The sequence below is a fragment of the Periplaneta americana genome, chromosome 9, assembly GCF_040183065.1.
Source record: "Periplaneta americana isolate PAMFEO1 chromosome 9, P.americana_PAMFEO1_priV1, whole genome shotgun sequence".
NCBI classification, from domain to species: Eukaryota; Metazoa; Arthropoda; class Insecta; order Blattodea; family Blattidae; genus Periplaneta; species Periplaneta americana.
Genome location: NC_091125.1, coordinates 56,212,586 through 56,231,554, shown reverse-complemented (window position 1 = coordinate 56,231,554; position 18,969 = coordinate 56,212,586). Strand labels below are relative to the sequence as shown.

At 35.0% G+C, this 18,969-nt stretch overlaps 1 protein-coding gene across 2 annotated transcripts in view; it reads right to left on the bottom strand.

Moving 5' to 3' along the window:
* The window catches only part of SNF4Agamma (SNF4/AMP-activated protein kinase gamma subunit), a 1,170,361-nt gene that overhangs the window by 28,238 nt on the left and 1,123,154 nt on the right, over positions 1–18,969 (bottom strand). For both annotated transcript variants that reach the window (XM_069834748.1, XM_069834749.1), the window contains one exon: positions 18,286–18,334. In XM_069834748.1, coding sequence (XP_069690849.1) covers positions 18,286–18,334 — 49 coding nt within the window. The remainder of the gene's footprint in view (positions 1–18,285; positions 18,335–18,969) is intronic.

Genomic DNA, 18,969 nt, shown 5'->3' with positions numbered 1-18,969 from the left:
CTGATTAATTGTTTATGCTTTTAAACTGAATTATCTGCTGGTTATGTACTGGTATTGCATAATTTTGTATTGCTAAACTGATGAATTGTTATGCTTGTAAATTGAATTAATATGCTAGCTGTGTATTGTATATTTTTGTATAGTTCAACTGCTTGCTATGTATTGTATTTTTTGTATAGTTCAACTACTTGTTATGTATTGTATATTCTTGTAGAGCCATTAGCGTAACTCAGTTGGCAGACTCATTTGCCTGTTGATCAGGAGCTGCGCTCGGGCTTGGGTTAGATTCCCACCGTCTTGGTTTGATTACCTGATTTGGTTGTTACCGAGGTTTTCCCCAACCATATGACAAATGTCAGGTAATCTGTGGCGAATTCTCGGCCTCCCTTCATCTCACCAAGAAATTCTATAACTCTTGACTTGTTCCACATTTTAAAGCTTCAAACCAAATGTTAAGATCTATTGAATAAAATAAATTAAATGAAAAAAAAAAAAAAAAAAACAGGTGCACATACTGATTGTAAGTTACAGCCATTTAACTATGTTATGTGCCGGCGTGACTTATATTTTGTGTCCAGTGCAGGCTCATAAATAAGCGTTTTTAAACGTTAAAAAATACGACTGTGAATATTTTGACAAAATTTGTATAAAATATATTGTATATAATATACAGTACATACATATATTACGTTGGTTACTTTAACTACAACCTAAATTGGAACTATGCCATTTCATGACTCCCCTCTCTTTTATATGAAGTTAGGAAATCATCAGACTGCTTGGAAAACGTACCTACATTTAACCATAAGTAAACTTAGCCACATTTATAAGCAGCGCAGATAAATGAATGCATTAATACGTATAATTTTATTGCATTGCCTTCATCAAGGTTCGCCTGCTGCTTCTTGTTTACTGCATATTCTTACCGTCTGCTAGAAGTGCGCCTAACGTAACATGCGGTGGTCTCATCGTGTGTAACTGGGCCAATATGTTTATTGTCCGTGCCTAGTTCGATACCAGATGCGGTCCCAACGTTCCAAGGTCGACGTCGCCATTAAAATGCCAGCCGCCAGGCAAAGCTGCAAACAAGACTCAGTATACGTGCGAAAGTGACCTAAGTCAACGTATCATTACGTCAACCATAAAAGCATAGTCGAAGCGCATGCTCACAGAGAACGGAGTGGGGGTTGTTTTGTTTTCAAATGCTTCATTTAACGAAGCTCTTGGCTGCAGGAACTATTCACTGTCAAAATGATGAACGAATGATGCTGTTTTTGATTGTTAGTTTGTAGCGTAATGGTCAACACGTCGTCAGATCTCACATTAGTGCTCAATCGCAAAGGCCAGAAAACGCTAGTTAAAACCAGGGTATGCTGTATTTGTAAGGCCTATAAACTTACAGAATAAACAGGGCTCCAATTCTAGCCCAAACTTATGCTACACGCGGAAATATTGTCCTTGCAGGATCTGTGAGAACAGTGATATATTATGATGCTCCAATCTGGAAAATACAAGATAAAGATACAGTATTGCGAAAGTTCTGAACTTTCCGACAATGGCATTAAAATCTGAAGGCTAGGTATTCAGGGATGCACAAAACCTAACAGACTGACGGATATAAAATACTTACTCCTCACATCAAATGTAATATAAATATAAATCTGGGATATGATCGGTGATAACAGGATTAAGCGCCTGACAGTTTAATCATACTGTAAGTGCATCAGCTTTAAAGTGTGACTCCGGCGGGTATGAGCAGAATTTCGACAGACAGAGGCAATATAAGTACAGAGACAGATTTTGACGGGATACTCCCATTTCTCTACTTTCAATTCGTAAAATCTCAATCATCTTATTAACGTGGCAGGAATGTTCGGAATCGTTAGTCAATACTGAAACATATTCTGGAACATAAAAGTAACGTATTTGACCAGCGTCTTGAAAGGGGTTGGACGAGACTACTGTAGCTTATGTAGCAAGATTTCTGCTTATCTTTGACTGACTCACTTTTCCCATCCCGACTATATTTCTGTGGGAATATTGCACCACCAACAAAAGAAAAGTCGAGAATAGCACATATGGTCAGCAATGTGCGAATTCGTTTCAACAAACATATGATTTATGACAGAGTCAAGTAGTCAACGGAAATAGAACTCGAAGGCTCTACGTTAGTAACCACAAGCAATATTTCTTTTTTCTTTTACTGTTATAATTTCCATTATTAGTACTACCTAACATGATAGTTTCGTGGTTAGCACGTCTGCCTTGTGTTCGTAAGATTTGAGTTCGATCCCAAGTACAGCTTATCCTGACGGGTTTTTCGTGGTTTTCCAAGTGTATCCATATAAATGTCGGGGTAATACTAATTCCAACGGTCCACACCCCGCTTTCTATCCAATCCCATAAACCTGGCGAACGCTCCGCTTCCTATATCGTCAAACATCTTCAACGAAAAATGAATCAACTGATGGTGAGATTTTGAATAAATGTGATTCAATGGCTTCATAATCCATGGGTTGAGAAACGAGCAAGGGAAAGTCTGAAAACATAGCCAATTTTTCTTCTATAAATCTTTATTCGTGAATTTTTTTAAACATTTTATTAGGTTATTTTACAACGCTTTATCAACATCTAGGTTATTTAGCGTCTGAATGAAATGAAGGTGATAATGCCGGTGAAATGAGTCCGGGGTCCAGCACCGAAAGTTACCCAGCATTTTTTCGTGAAGAAAGAGACCTTTCAAGTGAAATGAAACTACCACATGGGACTTACAATTTTACTCTCTTGTATAACAGAAACTATACTTCAAATTATTATTTATCCAAAAATTTATCATTTGACTGAATTTGAATTCGTTAATTTTCTATTTTAGCAGTTTATTTTACGACGCTTTATCAACATCTTAGGTTATTTAGCGTCTGAATGAGGTGATAATGCCGGTGAAACGAATCCAGGATCCAGGAACGAAAGTTACCCAGCATTTTCTCATATTGGGTTGAGGGAAAACCCCGGAAAAAACCTCAACCGGGTAACTTGCCCCGACCGGGAATCGAACCCAGGCCACTTGGTTTCGCGACCAGACGCGCTAACCGTTACTCCACAGGTGTGGACTTGAATTCGTTAATATAATAATAATAATAATAATAATAATAATAATAATAATAATAATAATAATAATAATTTCATAGTTTTCTGCCCAAGGACAAGTCTTTCACTGTAAACCCAGCATTCTCCAATCTTTCCTTTTTTCTGCCTTGCTCTTAGTCTCCGTTATTATTATTATTATTATTATTATTATTATTATTATTATTATTATTATTATTGCTATCAACATCATTCCGGGCACGGTCGCGTTGTGGTTAGCATACCTACCTTGTATTCAGGAGATGCGGGATTCGATCCAAAGGGGGCCAGCTGTCCTGATTTGGTTTTTACGCCGTCTCTCCAGGCAAATTTCGGAATAGTACCAATTACAAAATAACCACGACACGCTTCCTACCCCATACTTTAACCCTTAATTATTACGCTCCGACATAACCATTAGTCATCTTCCGCAACGAACTAGCCATCTGTCCAGAAAGTAACGCATTAATATGGTTAAAGATATGCCCAATCTATACTAATAATAAATCTGTAGCCGAAATTTTTCTGGTAATTTTCGATTTTCCAAAAATAATTTGTCCTAACATATATAATTAACCACCCTGAAACCGAAAACCGCTTTTTTGACATTTTTGTTTGTCTGCCTGTCTGTCTGTCTGTCTGTATGTTTGTTACCTTTTCACGCGATAATGACTGAACGGATTTCGATGAAAATTAGAATATAAATTAAGTTCGTTGTAACTTAGATTTTAGGCTATATGGCATTCAAAATACATTAAAAGGGGGGTTATAAGGGGACCTGAATTAAATAAATCGAAATATCTCGCTTATTATTGATTTTTGTGAAAAATGTTACATAACAAAAGTTTCTTTAAAAATAATTTGCGATAAGTTTTATTCCTTGAAAAATTTTGATAGGACTGATATTTAATGAGATAAATGGGTTTTAAAATTAAAATAACTGCCATCTAAGGCCGTGTAATGAATTAAAAAACAAATGACTTCGTCTATAAGGGGCCTTGGACAGCAACAATCGAAAGCTATGACAGATAGCCTACGGAGAATGTTTCTGTGTTTGTATGAAGTAATATCGGAAGCTAAATTAACCGATTTGTATAATTAATTATTATTTCACCATTGGAAAGTGTAGTTTCTCTAGCTGGACATAATGCTATAATGTTATTAGAGTAACTTCTGATATAATATAATATAATATAATATAACATAATATAATATAATATAATATAATATAATATAATATAATATAATATAATATAATATAATATAATATAATATAATATACTATAATATAATACAATATAATATAATATAATATGATATAATATAATTTAAGTTATTTGAAGAGTTCACAACCATAGTGGGCCAAGCGCCATTTACTGAATACGTAGAAAACAAGGGTTAAAATTAAGTTATTACCATAATTCGATGGAAACCTATAACAAGTAAAATAAAATATACACATTAAATCTAAATGATGTCAATCTTCATTAAACTATGGTTGTATGTAATAAAAATTAAGAAACAGGTTAAAGGAATTGTCATTGCACCAAATGAGTGTCTCTGGACCAAAACGATCGCATTTTAATTATTTGGATGCAATTTAAATTAAGTAACATATTAAACGATTTATCCTTCTATCAAACACAAATGTTCCCTGGATCAAACGTCCTATTTTAATTATGTAATTACTTTATATTTATTTCTAACGAGTGCAGCTGAGCGCACGGGTACGGCTAGTACAGAAATAAAAGAAATTGAATATGGGGTCATACCACAGAATGCGCAGAAAATATTATTATTATTATTATTATTATTATTATTATTATTATTATTATTATTATTATTATTATTGTTTAGACTTATTCTAAGTAATTGATAGTGTCTTAATTCTAGAATTAGACAAGTATACATAATCTTACTACGATTTGACGATTTCCCAGTATTGCAAAAAGGAAGTTTTGAGTTTATTATTATTGTTATATCGCAGTTGGTCCGACAAGTTTGTTCTGGATAGTGTTCCACTGATTGCTTGTGTGAATGAAGTCATGAAAAACATTGTTTTCTTTTACGGCGTTGTTTATATGTACAATGAAATGAAAACAAGCGAGACAATAGAGACAGAGGTTTGTTGCTTTCAGCGAATAGAGTTGGTGCCTACATTAAAATATTCTGTTTACAACGCGAGAGGAAAAACCAGCGCGCGAGCTCTATGAGTACAGTAACTAGCCAGTGGCCCGCGAACCGGGAAACGAAAGTTTGATTCAGATAATTTTCTACAGGGAATATTAATACTCATTACGGAATGGCAGTGCAACAACTATAATTAAACCAAGTATCACCATCAAGGTTCGCTTTATAAAACCACTGCGTCTACATGGAAAATAGGCTATTCAAAATATTTCTTTTAATGGTTAACCTGACTTCCTTTTGAACTTTGTTTACAGGTTTTTACCTACAAGCTTTATTTTAATTCTTCATCATCCACAGTTGTCGCAGCCGAAAAAGCGACTCCTGACGTCTCTAAGCACATGAAAGGCACAGAGCCAGAGTACGGTGTTGAAGCTAGCAGTATTCCGTTCTACTCTCAGAGGCACTGTTAAACGTGGAAGAAAGTGTTTACATTACGACGACAACTGAACTAAAGATCTGTGCGACACCACCGTCTTCATTTGCTTTGTAGTGTCGGAAAAGCGAGTGACGAATTTAGCGGACAGTAAGTACAAAAGAGTTGAAAAAAGAACGTTACAGAACTGCCAGAAATCGGTTCTTTGCAGCGACAGTATTAGTTTTAATTAATAATTTGGAAATGTATAGGTCAACCCTGATATCTTAATATTCAACTGGTTCAGTTTAGTCTTTCGGTATCTATTAATTTATCAAAGAATTCGTATTTTTCATACAGCTGATTCCTTTCGTTTTCTTTTTCTAGTTGAGAGGTTTCCGACTGAAGAGACTCAACTTAGGCCTACTTTAAAAGCTGATTCCTTTAGTTTTCTTTTTCGAATCTATCAACATTTTGATAACAAATAGGTAAACTACTTGACCAATTCCAAATTTGGGTTTTGTCAACGCATTTTTTTCGAAATATACCCAGATCTGAAGATATAGTAATTAAAATTCATCTACCGAAAACTAGACGGTTCAAATAGACAAACGGACAGAAATAAGTTCAGAATAAGGAGAAGAAATTTTCAAAAGGAAAACGAAGATTAAACGTTGGCTGAGGACATAATTCATACAGAAGAAAGAAATGAATGTTAGTTGCCAAAAATCTTTAAATTTAACGGATGAAACTTCTCCTAGAATCTCATGTTGAGAATTCTCTTTCTCAGGTAGGGATATCCATAAGATGAAATTATTACCTATAGATAATAGTGAAGGATGATCAACAGCTGAATTTGAACAAGAAATGGCAAATAAATTTTACTTATAGCCTTCCACTCCAAAAGCGTTTTTTTTTTTTTTTTGAGGGCATAAATCTTCTGGCTTTACTTTCCTTCTGAAGGAAATCACGTTATGAATTTCTTTTCTTTCAAAATCTTCCGCTCTGAGCCAGGATTACATATATCATAGGCATCATAATTACTTGACATAGAAGATTATAAACAAGAGAAAGGTGAGAGCATGTTTAAGCGTGGAATCACAGTCTAGTATATACAGTCACGAAGCTTGAGTTGTTGAGGGTGCTAGGAACAATAGACTGTGCCTATTTCGCATTGTCTGTGATGAGGCGATAGTAGCGATCCTAGTGGTTAGCAACTATCTATGAATGCATATTCCTTACGTATTGAGCTTCGTGACTCTATATACTAGACTGTGGTAGAACCAGGGCTTCTTAAAATATGAACGGCAACTTCGTGGAAGTAGGTATACTATTCGAGGCACTTATGTATGAAGTGTTTCAACGTCTGTAGGTTATGTAACTAATAACTAAGTATAGGCCTACATTTCAATTATAAATTATAATCCTAACATACTCTTATAAAATAGGGTTATTGCAATAGGCCTGGGTCCGTGGGATAATAAACATTTCAAAATTGTGACAGTAGGCCATGAAAGTCTCTCTCCGAGAGTTCTAATCATTCGACAAAAGAAAAAAAAACATGAGAAAACAAGAAAAAATACTAACCAAAAGTAAAGGGGGAAAAACCCATTAAATTCTATCGGAGTGGACGGGTGCCAAGAGAAGAAAAAATAAAGATAGCTGCAATGTCAATAATCAATGGAAATTAATTGAAATAATGTTGGCAATTCTACAAGTGAAATAACATGTTGCAAAGGAGTAACAATGTATTGTAGAGTTGCCAACTACTGCTTGTAAAAATAAGGAAGACCGGGATAACAAAATGTTTCACATACATAATCAATATAATTTTACTTCGAAACGTAATATAATTTCGTAATGATAATTTATTAACAATGAAGACATTTTAATAACGTAGGTAATTAAAATAGATAAATGAATGTGTCATTGCAGAAAGGTACCTAAGTCACTTGAAACAAAGTTGTGGGAAATGAAAAAAAAAAAACTGTCTACCACAATAAAACAGAATGTAGAGTAACGAAAAAAAATAACTACTGCATAATCTTCTGATTATGAGAAATAGATTCTGTATAGGCAAATGCTCGTAACTGAAATAATTTAGAGTAAAAAATGTTCAAACTTGATTGACTTTGGTACCTTTCTGAAATGAAAATAATATACAATTCCGAAGTTAAATGAGTTTTAAAGATTAATTGCAGTACAAAATGAAGGACATTATTCATAGATGAGTAGTGTAACATTACAGCTTAAACATAAACACATGGTAACTATTATTATAATAACATATATGACATGTTAGCGTCGCATTTTCTTTACAAAATATGTTCTACTGTCGACATACTGTCCTGCTTTGTAATTTATGAATGTTTAAGTTTCAGCAAGTGGTCAGGACAAAACCTGTTCATAAAAATGAATGTATTCCTCAGGGATATATCGAAGGACTTTTTTAACATCCTCTATCTTTTTCAGTTTTATTGGAATTTTACCACCTGGATACAATGCTTGAATAGAAAATGTGTGTGAAACTCTTCCTGGCTGAGACAGATGAAAAGTGTGCTCTACCATTCCACCAATCCAAGTTTTATTACAAGACCCTTTTCTTTTTGGACGAGTATTCGAAATAACTAAACTGGGATACATTGAAGTGTTGTTTTATGTCTCTATGAGCACGTGATGTTTCTATATACAGTCATATTCTTATAAAATTGAGGCCATCAGTTTGTAAAATCCTTAACATCACTTGTCTTAACTATTTTCAATGAAAATGCACTAGTCTTTGAAAATGAAACAATAAGCTCACAATATTCACAGGGTGTGTAAATTCTGTCTCTCCTCTTAAGAGCACGTTTTATCATCCAAAACTTCCGATCACATGGCAGAACGAATGTCCTCTCAGTGGATAGAAGTGGAGAAATTTATCAAACCGATTCATATCAGTTAAAGTCAAACAAGTTCTTACAAGAGTGTTGTTCTTATTTTGTCCACAACAGTTATCAGAAAATAAACGTAATTCTGATATATTCTTTGGAACAAATTCATGAATATAATCAATTAGGTATTTTATTTATATTAGGTATTTTATTTATGTTTTATTATTAATTGTAATTATTGTGTTAAATTGTATTGTGTATATAATTGTATTGTGTATTGTATAACTGTATTGTGTATTATAAATTTTATTGTGTATTGTTTATATTGTGTATACCACTGCCACCGGGTGCTTGCCCACTTGCAGTGTAAATAAATACATACATACAATGAGAAATGATGACACTTCATCTGCACCTTTTCTTCCCTCTCCCTCATGATACACAAAGAAATGAGTTTTTTCCGTCTTCAAATTGTGAATGGAAAACATATCAACGGTTAATTGCCCCAAATATAAGATATCTTGAACTGGTATAGCTGGCAAGTATAATAGACTTTGCATGTAGTCGAACACTAAAGCCATATGTCTTCATTGTTAATACATTTTTCCCTCCTCTGTTTCAAAGCACTATAACATTTCTTACTTTTTCTCTTATGTGGGAATGCAGAAAAGTACTTATATCAGTGACTTAAAGAGCCTTTCTGCAGTGTAGGTGTTCTTCATAATAGGATTTGTCACACTTACCAAGTCGATGACATCAGTACTTTTGTGTTCAGAATGTGTGTCTATGAGCATGGATTCCGAAATTTCTAAAATCTAGGTTTCCCACAAAAAGTGACTTATGTACTTTTCTGCAATGACACATTCAAATATTTTAAAGTCTGAGATATCTGCGACTAATTAAACATTCACATCCACTGCATATAATCTAGAAGTTTTACGTTTTTCATATGTTCAATTTTATAATTATTAGAACAAGAGAAGAGAAATAAAAAAATGATACACTTATATGGATACACAGGAAGCAAAATACATTCTTTTTAAATAACGTGCCATATCAATAGCTCTCAAATATATACCTACGCCGTTTTCAATCATTGTGACTTGCTCCCACGACAAAATGAAAATAGATAGCATGAATATTTTGCACGATGCAAAGAGTGAAGGAGCAAAGCAGGAGCACACAATAGATAGAAGGTAGTAAAAAAAAAATAAGAAATACGAAGGAGTTTACAATTGTACTGAATTGCTAAACTGAATATTTCAGAGAAAAAAAAAGTATTATGACACGCAACTTTATCTACGTTCCATTACATGACTGAAAATCTGCGTATTAAAAATTTCAACTACAGTGGAAGCTCTTAAGTTCGACTGCTTACGTAAGAGAATTAGACACTTCCTTCTACGGTCACTAAGAAATGGGTTTGCCATTTGAATGGAAATTGATTCTGTATCTTGTAGTGATATTTTTGTTAAAGGAAAACAGAATATTTGATTGATTAGGACATCCATATTTAATCATTGATTTTAAATTAGGAAAACATAATATTTTATTGATTAGGACATTCATATTTAATCACTGATTTTAAATTAATGAACTCTTCTTTTTCTATTTGAGAATTGTATCGTTTGTGAGACAGAACTGTCGAAACCCACTGTGGTACTAGAAGCGTATACACAAGCCACGGGGCGTGCAGGAAATGCAAGTACAGTACTGTATTCGTTGATGGATAACCAATAAGAATTTGTATTATTTGTATTCATTTCACCTGCCATATCCACTACTCTTATGGGACTGAACTTTCAATTCCGTTCAGTCGAACTTAAGAGAGTCCACTGTACGTTTTTCGTATTTTGCAATCTCTCTAGTAAAATTCCTGCACAGTATTTAAACACGATTGTTTCCATAACAGTCGTCCTTCATTCACCAAAACATAAGAGCACATACATAATTCAGCTTCTATGCCAATCCAACAGTTCGGGAAAGTGTTGTCCACTGTTGTAAGCACAATGATGGAGATTAATATTCCACACATTGAAGGTAGAAATAAAGGCAAAGAGTGAAACATGTGGTGATAAATTTAAATTATCCAACATACGATTCACTTAGATACTACATTAATTTCCGAAATGTTATTTTGCCTTAAAATAAATGCACCGTGAAGCAGGCCTACATAAAAAACAGCCGCACAAACAGATGCAGATAAAATTTACCTCTTTCTTTAAATCACAGTCTGAAAATCCCAACGCTAGTACTTTCTATGCCGTAATTGACTTGAACTAAAGAATTTCAAATTCGTTCTTCTTTAAATTAATGTTTTATATCTTCCATACGTTAGTAAAAGCTAATAACAGTATGTAGGCCTACTGTACTACCTGTGCGGTAACTGACTCGGACTAAAGAACTTTAAGCTCATTCTTTTTTAAATGAATCAACTCATTTTTAATTAATGTTTTGTGTTCCATTTGTTTGTAAAACAGAATGATTGAATATTAAATTAGTAATTGAACAACTATACACTATCATTATTTTTTATTGTCGAAATAATCCTATTCCAGTAAATTCTCTATAATTCAGACTAGATTTTCCTCCAATTATTCTGAATTAGTGAGATTCTACCGTATTTTGGTTTCTCGCGCCATTACTGCCTTACCATCATCTGACTGAACATATTCTGTAGTCGAAAAAAAAGTATTCAAATAAAACCTAATATATTTATCCTTGTGCATATTGTGTATATTGTTTAAGTGTACCGTATATACTTACTGAGTAGCAATATACAGTGCTTCAAAACAGTTGTCAAAATCTCATAAAGGTAACCATCTGTGTATGCCGAGAGGAGAGCATTGAGGTGGTCGGGAACGCGTTCTTGGAGTGTTATTAATAATTGCAGTTACGTTTCCTGGTAGACATCTTTCTTGCGTTTCTGCGGGGCTTCGTGCCATATTTTATGCTGGTCAGTTCATCGTAACTGATGGAATACAGCAACAAATGATGCAAACTTCATAGCATGCCAGATGTTATAAATATCATCACATGACCTTATCACATCGAAGTTAACGTTGTACTGCAGGAAAACTGCACAAAATTAGCAGCATTTCGAATTAAAAGGAGAAGCAACGGACTACCGTGTACGTGACAAAACAGCTGGCATTACTGACTCTATAAGGAACAAACATTAGTTTTCACTGATGTATCGCTTCAGGAGTGCGTCTTTAATCATGTATTCAACTGAAAATCATCTTTCCCTTTAAAATCAACAACTGTCTGAATCAATCTGTGATAACTATAAATTATTCTACTTCTAATCTTATTAGTATCTCACAAACTACTACTGAGCCTTTTCCTTGGCCACTAAGTAATCTAAACTCAAGATAATGTACTTATTAAAATAAGCTACTCGAAGAAATTTCCAAAGTAAATGTACACAAGAGCTAGATCAAAATTACATATATAAAGTGAATGACTGAAATAGAAATTATTTGTTTGTCTCTACTATAAAAATTGTTATTTTATAGCAAAAGAAATGTTGGTGTGTTCACTATATATATTTCCTATAACTTTATTAATTAAAATACAGTGTTTCAGTAGGATATCCCACATTTTAATTAGTTATAACCGTGCGTCCATTGATGACTTTTAAATTGTAAGTATCGTACATTGAAATGATGAACGAAATCAGAAGTTTCAGTAAATACCGGCAGATAACAAAACTGCCTTCGATACATCGTTATAATGTTCGTTGTTATCACATAACCATTCATCTCTCAGGCTATATAAATTCTCAAAATCCAAGGATATGGGCGTCAGAAAATCCTCATGTATACCATGAGACATCATTTCATCCAGAAAAGGTTGGAGTGTGATGTGCAATATGCGGTCACAGGATCATTGGGCCGATTTTATTTGAAGAAACTGTAAATACTGATGTGTATAGGCTAGGTCTAAGAACATTTTCATGGACTTCCTGCAGCAGCCAAACGACATCGAACTTACACAGGGATATTTTCAACAGGATGATGCCACGTGCCACACCTTTAATGAATCCATGGCATACATATGCAGCTTCTTCGAGGACCGTGTTATCCCTAAAGGTCTGTAGCCTCCAAGATCACCAGACTTGACGTCAGCGAATTATTTTCTGAGGGACTATGTGAAGGAGAGAGTCTAAAAAACAGGTCATGAACCATCCAGGATTTCCAAACTCAAAGTCGAAATAAATAATATCGATGTTGATACTGAGGCGTGTATTTGATAACATGGTGAAACAAGAAAGAATATATCTCCAGCACATCTTGTAACTGTAAGTTATTTTATTAGAGATAACCTCACATTTACACTTGATTACGTTAGTGTTTAGTTATTTAGTCAAACAATAGAGCAATTTAAAAAGTGGGATATCCCATTGGAACTGGAACTTTCTATATTTCATTACAACAATTTAAAATATAACCCCACTTTTAATAATATACAAAACAAATGACATGTAGTTGTGGACATTTTGGAATACGCTACCTACTTGTCTTAAGTACGTATTTATTTTCATATCGAGCCTATGCCTTCATTAATTTGTATTAATTGAAATGCAATATTTTTATTGTTCTGTAGCTGTAGTGAACACACCATTATTTGTGCACTTGTAAGATATAGTTGCCCTTCCAGGTCACAGCTTAAAAATACGTAATTGTTTTGTATCTAGGAGACAAAATGTATTACCATAAGAAACATTTTTATTTATATTATTATGTGATATAAGTTTGTCCATTCTCCTGTAAGCGATGAGTGTTCGTCAGATTGTGTTTGGCAGTTAAATATATATATATATATATATATATTTCAAAATATTTTATTAACGATCCCATTGTAGAGTGTCCGACAAATCGAGCGACCCCGGGATAAACTATAAACTATCATCAGGAAAATGAATATATGTATCTCCCTTCGTTAAGGATTAGGCGTATTATCGTTGTCCTTTGTTGTCTTAAGTAGTAGTCTTAGGCGGCGATGATGTCACTGGGTGTTTATGAATGTTGGTGATTGTTCTAAATTCGCACATAGTGGAGCCAAAGGATCCAATCCTTGAGTGTAAGACGATGAATGTAACCATCATATCAATTTATTTTTTATTTACGCATCGTGTAGAAAGTTTCTGACGTAAAAGGCTGACAAATGACATTTTTAAGAAGCTAACATTTCATTTTCAACGCAAATGTCTCATTTTTTCCTTATTTTCAAGCTTTTATCATCATTGTTTTAACTTCCTGAACTATTCACATTGTATCGTTACGTGTAACACTTTTATTCTCTTCTTCGTCTGACAACTCCTGTAAATAACACGTCGATCATTTTATAGATTTTGCCTGCAAGCATTCGAGAGATTGTCAGGTCTGTGTAAAAGTTTTACAAGTTTTCCGGTTAGGTGAGCTACGTTATGAAAAGTTCTGTTAAGTACCTTATCTTTTCTGAAAGTCTTAAAAGTAAGACTGCCGTCGCTCCTAAGATTTTTGCGACTTACGTGAGTTAAATATTATGCAGCCAAATGATATTCGAAAAATAGTTACTGATAATAATGTCCGAACCATTATCTTGTGCAATTCCTAAATTCAATTCCTTATTCACAGTCCATTTCAAACTGCGATTGGTATTTTAAGACAAAGGAAGAATGACATTCCGATAACGTTCAGTACGGACGATGAGAGAAACCGAAATAGTAAAAGGAAATACGCTTCACAGATGCTATGTACACTATAAAGAACACAAGATCTGCCGAAGATCAAACACCGATATATTCAGTAAGAAGCCGTCTGATAGCTGGGCTACGACTGAGATGGTTTTGTGAGACACAAGTGTTTGAATCTACAGTATATGGAATAAATAAATGGTTTCATTAACACTATCAAATTTTAAGTAGCAACAATAATATAATTGCACGATAAGCAGAATATTTCATATGAAGCTAATTTGAATAAATAAATACAACCGCAGTCCACAAAATGTATAGTGTGAGGCATACATGGGTCCTAGTTCGTCAGTCTGGTAAGAAAGATTTGGTGAAGCCAAATACAATCAATCAGGCATGCGCGGATCGCGTCAACCGTCTTGTCAGTCTTATGAGGTGAACTTATCGAGTATCTACAACACGTTCTGCGAGGCACGATCGGACTTCTAACCTGAGTTGTGTGTCATTCATTATAAGTAAACAGATTCAAGAGGAGAAAATAGTGACTGAAGTTAAAAAGTATTGTTTTGAAAGAGGTGAATCGACCGGTGTGTACTCTAGCCTTGCATTGCTGTCAAACGTGGAATTCTTAATCGAACTAAATATGCTTTGTGAGACAAGCACGTGTTCTGCTAGTTGTCTTGTCTGTCGGTCTTAAGAGACACATGGTCGTGGGAGACCGTCTCGTAAGAATTGAGATGGATTTTGTCAAGTTAAATATATCCCATTAGGCATGCTCAGATCCTGTCAGCCATCTTGTCAGAATATCTTACAAGACGGACTCGTCGAGAACATGTTCTGTGAGGTAGTACCAGGCTGTTAACTGGTTTATGCGTCACTATTGTCTGATAGTCTTAGGAAAAAAGACTTAGTGAGAAAAGTGTTGTTGAGGATGGGGATCTAATCTGTCTTTTTCTTTATCCTTGTCTCACAGTCTCACGTGGCACGCTTGGCCGAGCTAACCATGTCTGTTTTGTCCGACAGTCTTACGAGATACACGGTCGAGAAAGAAAGGTCTTGCAAGACAGGTCTCGTCAGTCCCGTACGACAGGTCACAGATCCTATCAGCTAGACACGTCTTCAGAGACGGACTGTCCCTTGCCTTGCAAGAGGAGCTCCGCGAGGGCCTCCTTCCAGGCGCGACTCACTTCCTCGAATTCCTTGATCTGGTCCAGGCCGTACACTTCGTCGTCCTCCTCGATGGATTCGAGGCGCAGTCCCACACTGTTCGAGTAGTAGTGAAGACGCAGCATCGTGACGTCATGACACAACACAGCAACAATACGCACAACAATGACTGCAGTGCTCCCGGCAGAGCATCGCGGCGCTCCGAGCGTCCGAGCGCCGCTAAATTTAGAGAGCACACCTACCAGCTTGACTGCTTGATGGCGGACGGGCAAAAATAAACCCCATCACTGCCAAGAACAAATGATTGCCGTTACTTGGCAACCAGAGGAGGACGGCCCGACGCACGCTAGGGGTAGGAGCAATGAGTAATACAAACAACTTTTTCTACATTCCTTTCCACGCGGAGGAATTCCTCTATGTAGGCCCACTTACACACAAACTTTCCACGCTAACCATCCATTAAGCTATTATTTTCCTCTACACTAGTTATTGTGTCATAATTAGGAGAGAGCATTCCCGAAACAGGTAGACTGTAAACGTCACATATGGCGCTTTGAGCCCAAGTTGAGAAGTCTTCTGCCTCCACCCGAATAAAAAGTCCAAAACGAAAGAAAACGTGAGAACAGGTGAAATTCGAAACTGTAAGGCTAAGGAAACAGCTTATTTACTGTATATGCAATAAATCGCATTTCAAGGTAAAAGTTGTTTGATGAAACTAACGTCTGCTGTATATGTTTCTAATTAAAATACTGAAATTCAAAAATACTATCTAACAAGTTTATAAGATGCATTTCTGTCAAACTGCTTCCACTGACGAAGATGCTCCATATTTAGAAAATTTTGTCAACAGAAACACTGCAAGGACAACCTTGCTATTAAGTAAAGTAGTAGTAGCAATGATGGTGGTGGGGTAGTAGTAGTATTAGTAGTAGTAATAGTAGTAGTAGTGGGCATTTCATTTGAAATAAAGGCGACGGGCACGTAGGACCGACACGTGGCCACGACTGACATCCCTACTATCATTAATGCCGACTATGTGTAAAGGGAATGCCACCCTCTAGGTCGATTTGGCCTAGTAGTAGTAGTAGTAGTAGTAGTAGTAGTAGTAGTAGTAGTAGTAGTAGTAGTAGTAGCAGCAGCAGCAGCAGCAGTAGTAGTAGACATTACATATCGGTATTTTGTAGAAATAATATGTCCAATATGATCATAAGAAGTGGGTAAAGAAAGAATAATGCTGAATTTGATCAGGAAGAGAAAAAGGAATTGGTTGGGTCACTGGCTGAGAAGGATACACTCACAGGAATGGTAAACGGCAGAAGAAGATATCAGAAGTTAAATGACATTAAGATATGCGGAGACAAAGAGGAAGGCAGAAAATATGAAAGATTGGAAAATGCTGGTTTTGCAATGGAAGACCTGCCCTTGGGCAGAAAACGAATGAATGAATCATAACACTAATAATAATAATAATAATAATAATAATAATAATAATAATAATAATAATAATAATAATAATAATAATAATAATAATTTACTGGTGTTTCGTAAAATAGTAAGTATGTCCTTTCCTAACAGATAAATATTTCAGTTAAGACAAATAGTAAACTTCTATGTCAGTAGGCCTACATGAATAAAATCGAAAAAGGATTTGGAATTGAAGTGTGTTCCAAATCAATTACGATTTTTTTTAATTATATATACCAAAATGCAACGTATCATCGAATTAACGTTGAAGTGCGACATGATCCCTTCACACAGTGCAATCAAGTCGTAGCAGCACGTTTAAAACTGGTTAACTGATGTAACAGATGAAACTAAAACATTTTAATTACATAAACTAAATTACTAAATTACATATTTAGATGTGAAACGTCTATGTTCGAGGTATAGGAGAGAAAATTGTAACGTCTGACATGAAAGATCTACTCTGACGTCACTCGTGGTACCATGGAATAAGTTGAATTCCGTGCCTCGTGATTTTTCAACTGGTCCATCACACTCCATTCTCTATGTTGTAGCTATTAAGTTAGTTCCTTAAACGAAATGGGAAAAAACGGAGTGAGACAAATGGGCAACAGTCTTGGAGTTCACGCTTAACACATCCTCATACCTCCAAATACCCCTGCAAGGAAGTGTAATCGTGTATATTTAACTGTTTTTCTTTCTATTTCCTCTTCAATAATAATAATAATAATAATAATAATAATAATAATAATAATAATAATAATAATAATAATAATAATAATAATTCCTTGCATAACTTAGGGCCTCAACGAATTTCCTCCAACGGACTCTATCACTTGTCATAGTAACTTCTTTTCCTGCTCTTCAGGTCTTTTTCACTTCATTCAGTTCCTTCCAAATAGTCAGCCTCTATGTAATCCTCTGTCTCCTTCCACAATAGTCACGGAAATACTGAGTATATGGATTATGTCATACACATGAATATCAAATAAAATACACTACAGTACAATGTTAAAAAAGTACAGTACATATTTTATTTTATTACTTTAATGCGAGTATAGACGTTTCACACAATCATTAGGATCCCCTTAAATTATAAAATAAACAAATTAATAACAATAATAACAATACTAATAATTTCACAGTAAATATTCTGAGGATGCTGAATGCGCGTATTTGTAGATAAGTGAGAAATCCATTTAGCTGCACAAAACAATATTTTCTTTTTACTCCGTATAATTAAAAAGGAAGAACAGCAACGTAACAGCAAGTGTTTTGTGTCGACGTGCGAATGCGACCAAATTAGCAGTTATAAGGAATTAAAAGCAGATGCCATCGATATGGCAGAGGACCTCGAATCGAGGTGTTAAAAATCGCCTCACGCCCGCCCACTCTCCAACTGGGATCTAAATCAACAACTGAATGACGTCACTTACCAAGGTCGGAGATGCTGACCTTCTCCAGGAAGGGGTCCGCCACTGGAAGCTGCAACAGAGAATACGGAAAAATTAGTCACTGATTCAATTTGAAACTCTTCAGCTCTTCATGATACAATATATTACATGAGGACCTATTCTGACGTTATAGCATAATTTTTGGATGAAGTATAAATCGTGATAGCTAAGAAAATTCGGAGATAAACATGTTAACATTATTATTATTATTATTATTATTATTATTATTATTAGTAGTAGTAGTAGTAGTAGTAGTAGTAGTAGTAGTATGCGTCTTTACATCTTTCAGCGGTGCCGGTTTTCATGATGGGCTTCCTATAGGCCTACCAAATCATATACAGGTCCTATTTTTATTCCGCTAATCTAAGAAACTTCCTTGCAAAGTGTTGTGTCCGGTTTGCGTTTCATGTAAACACTTATTGTTGACAAAGTTAATCTTGAAGCTGCATATCATTTAAGTTACTGAAAACAGTGCAACTTCTTTTTTCTTTACAAATGTTCCTGAATTAAATTTTTAGGAGTGTCAAGTTTTAGAACGTTGTCATCTGTTGTTTTTGTTTCAGCTAGCAGTGAAAGAAACAATATCATCTATATTTTCTCTTAGATTCGTATAAGTGTTCGCCGGGTGTGTAGCTCAGCGCTAGAGCGCTGGTCTTCCATCAAGGC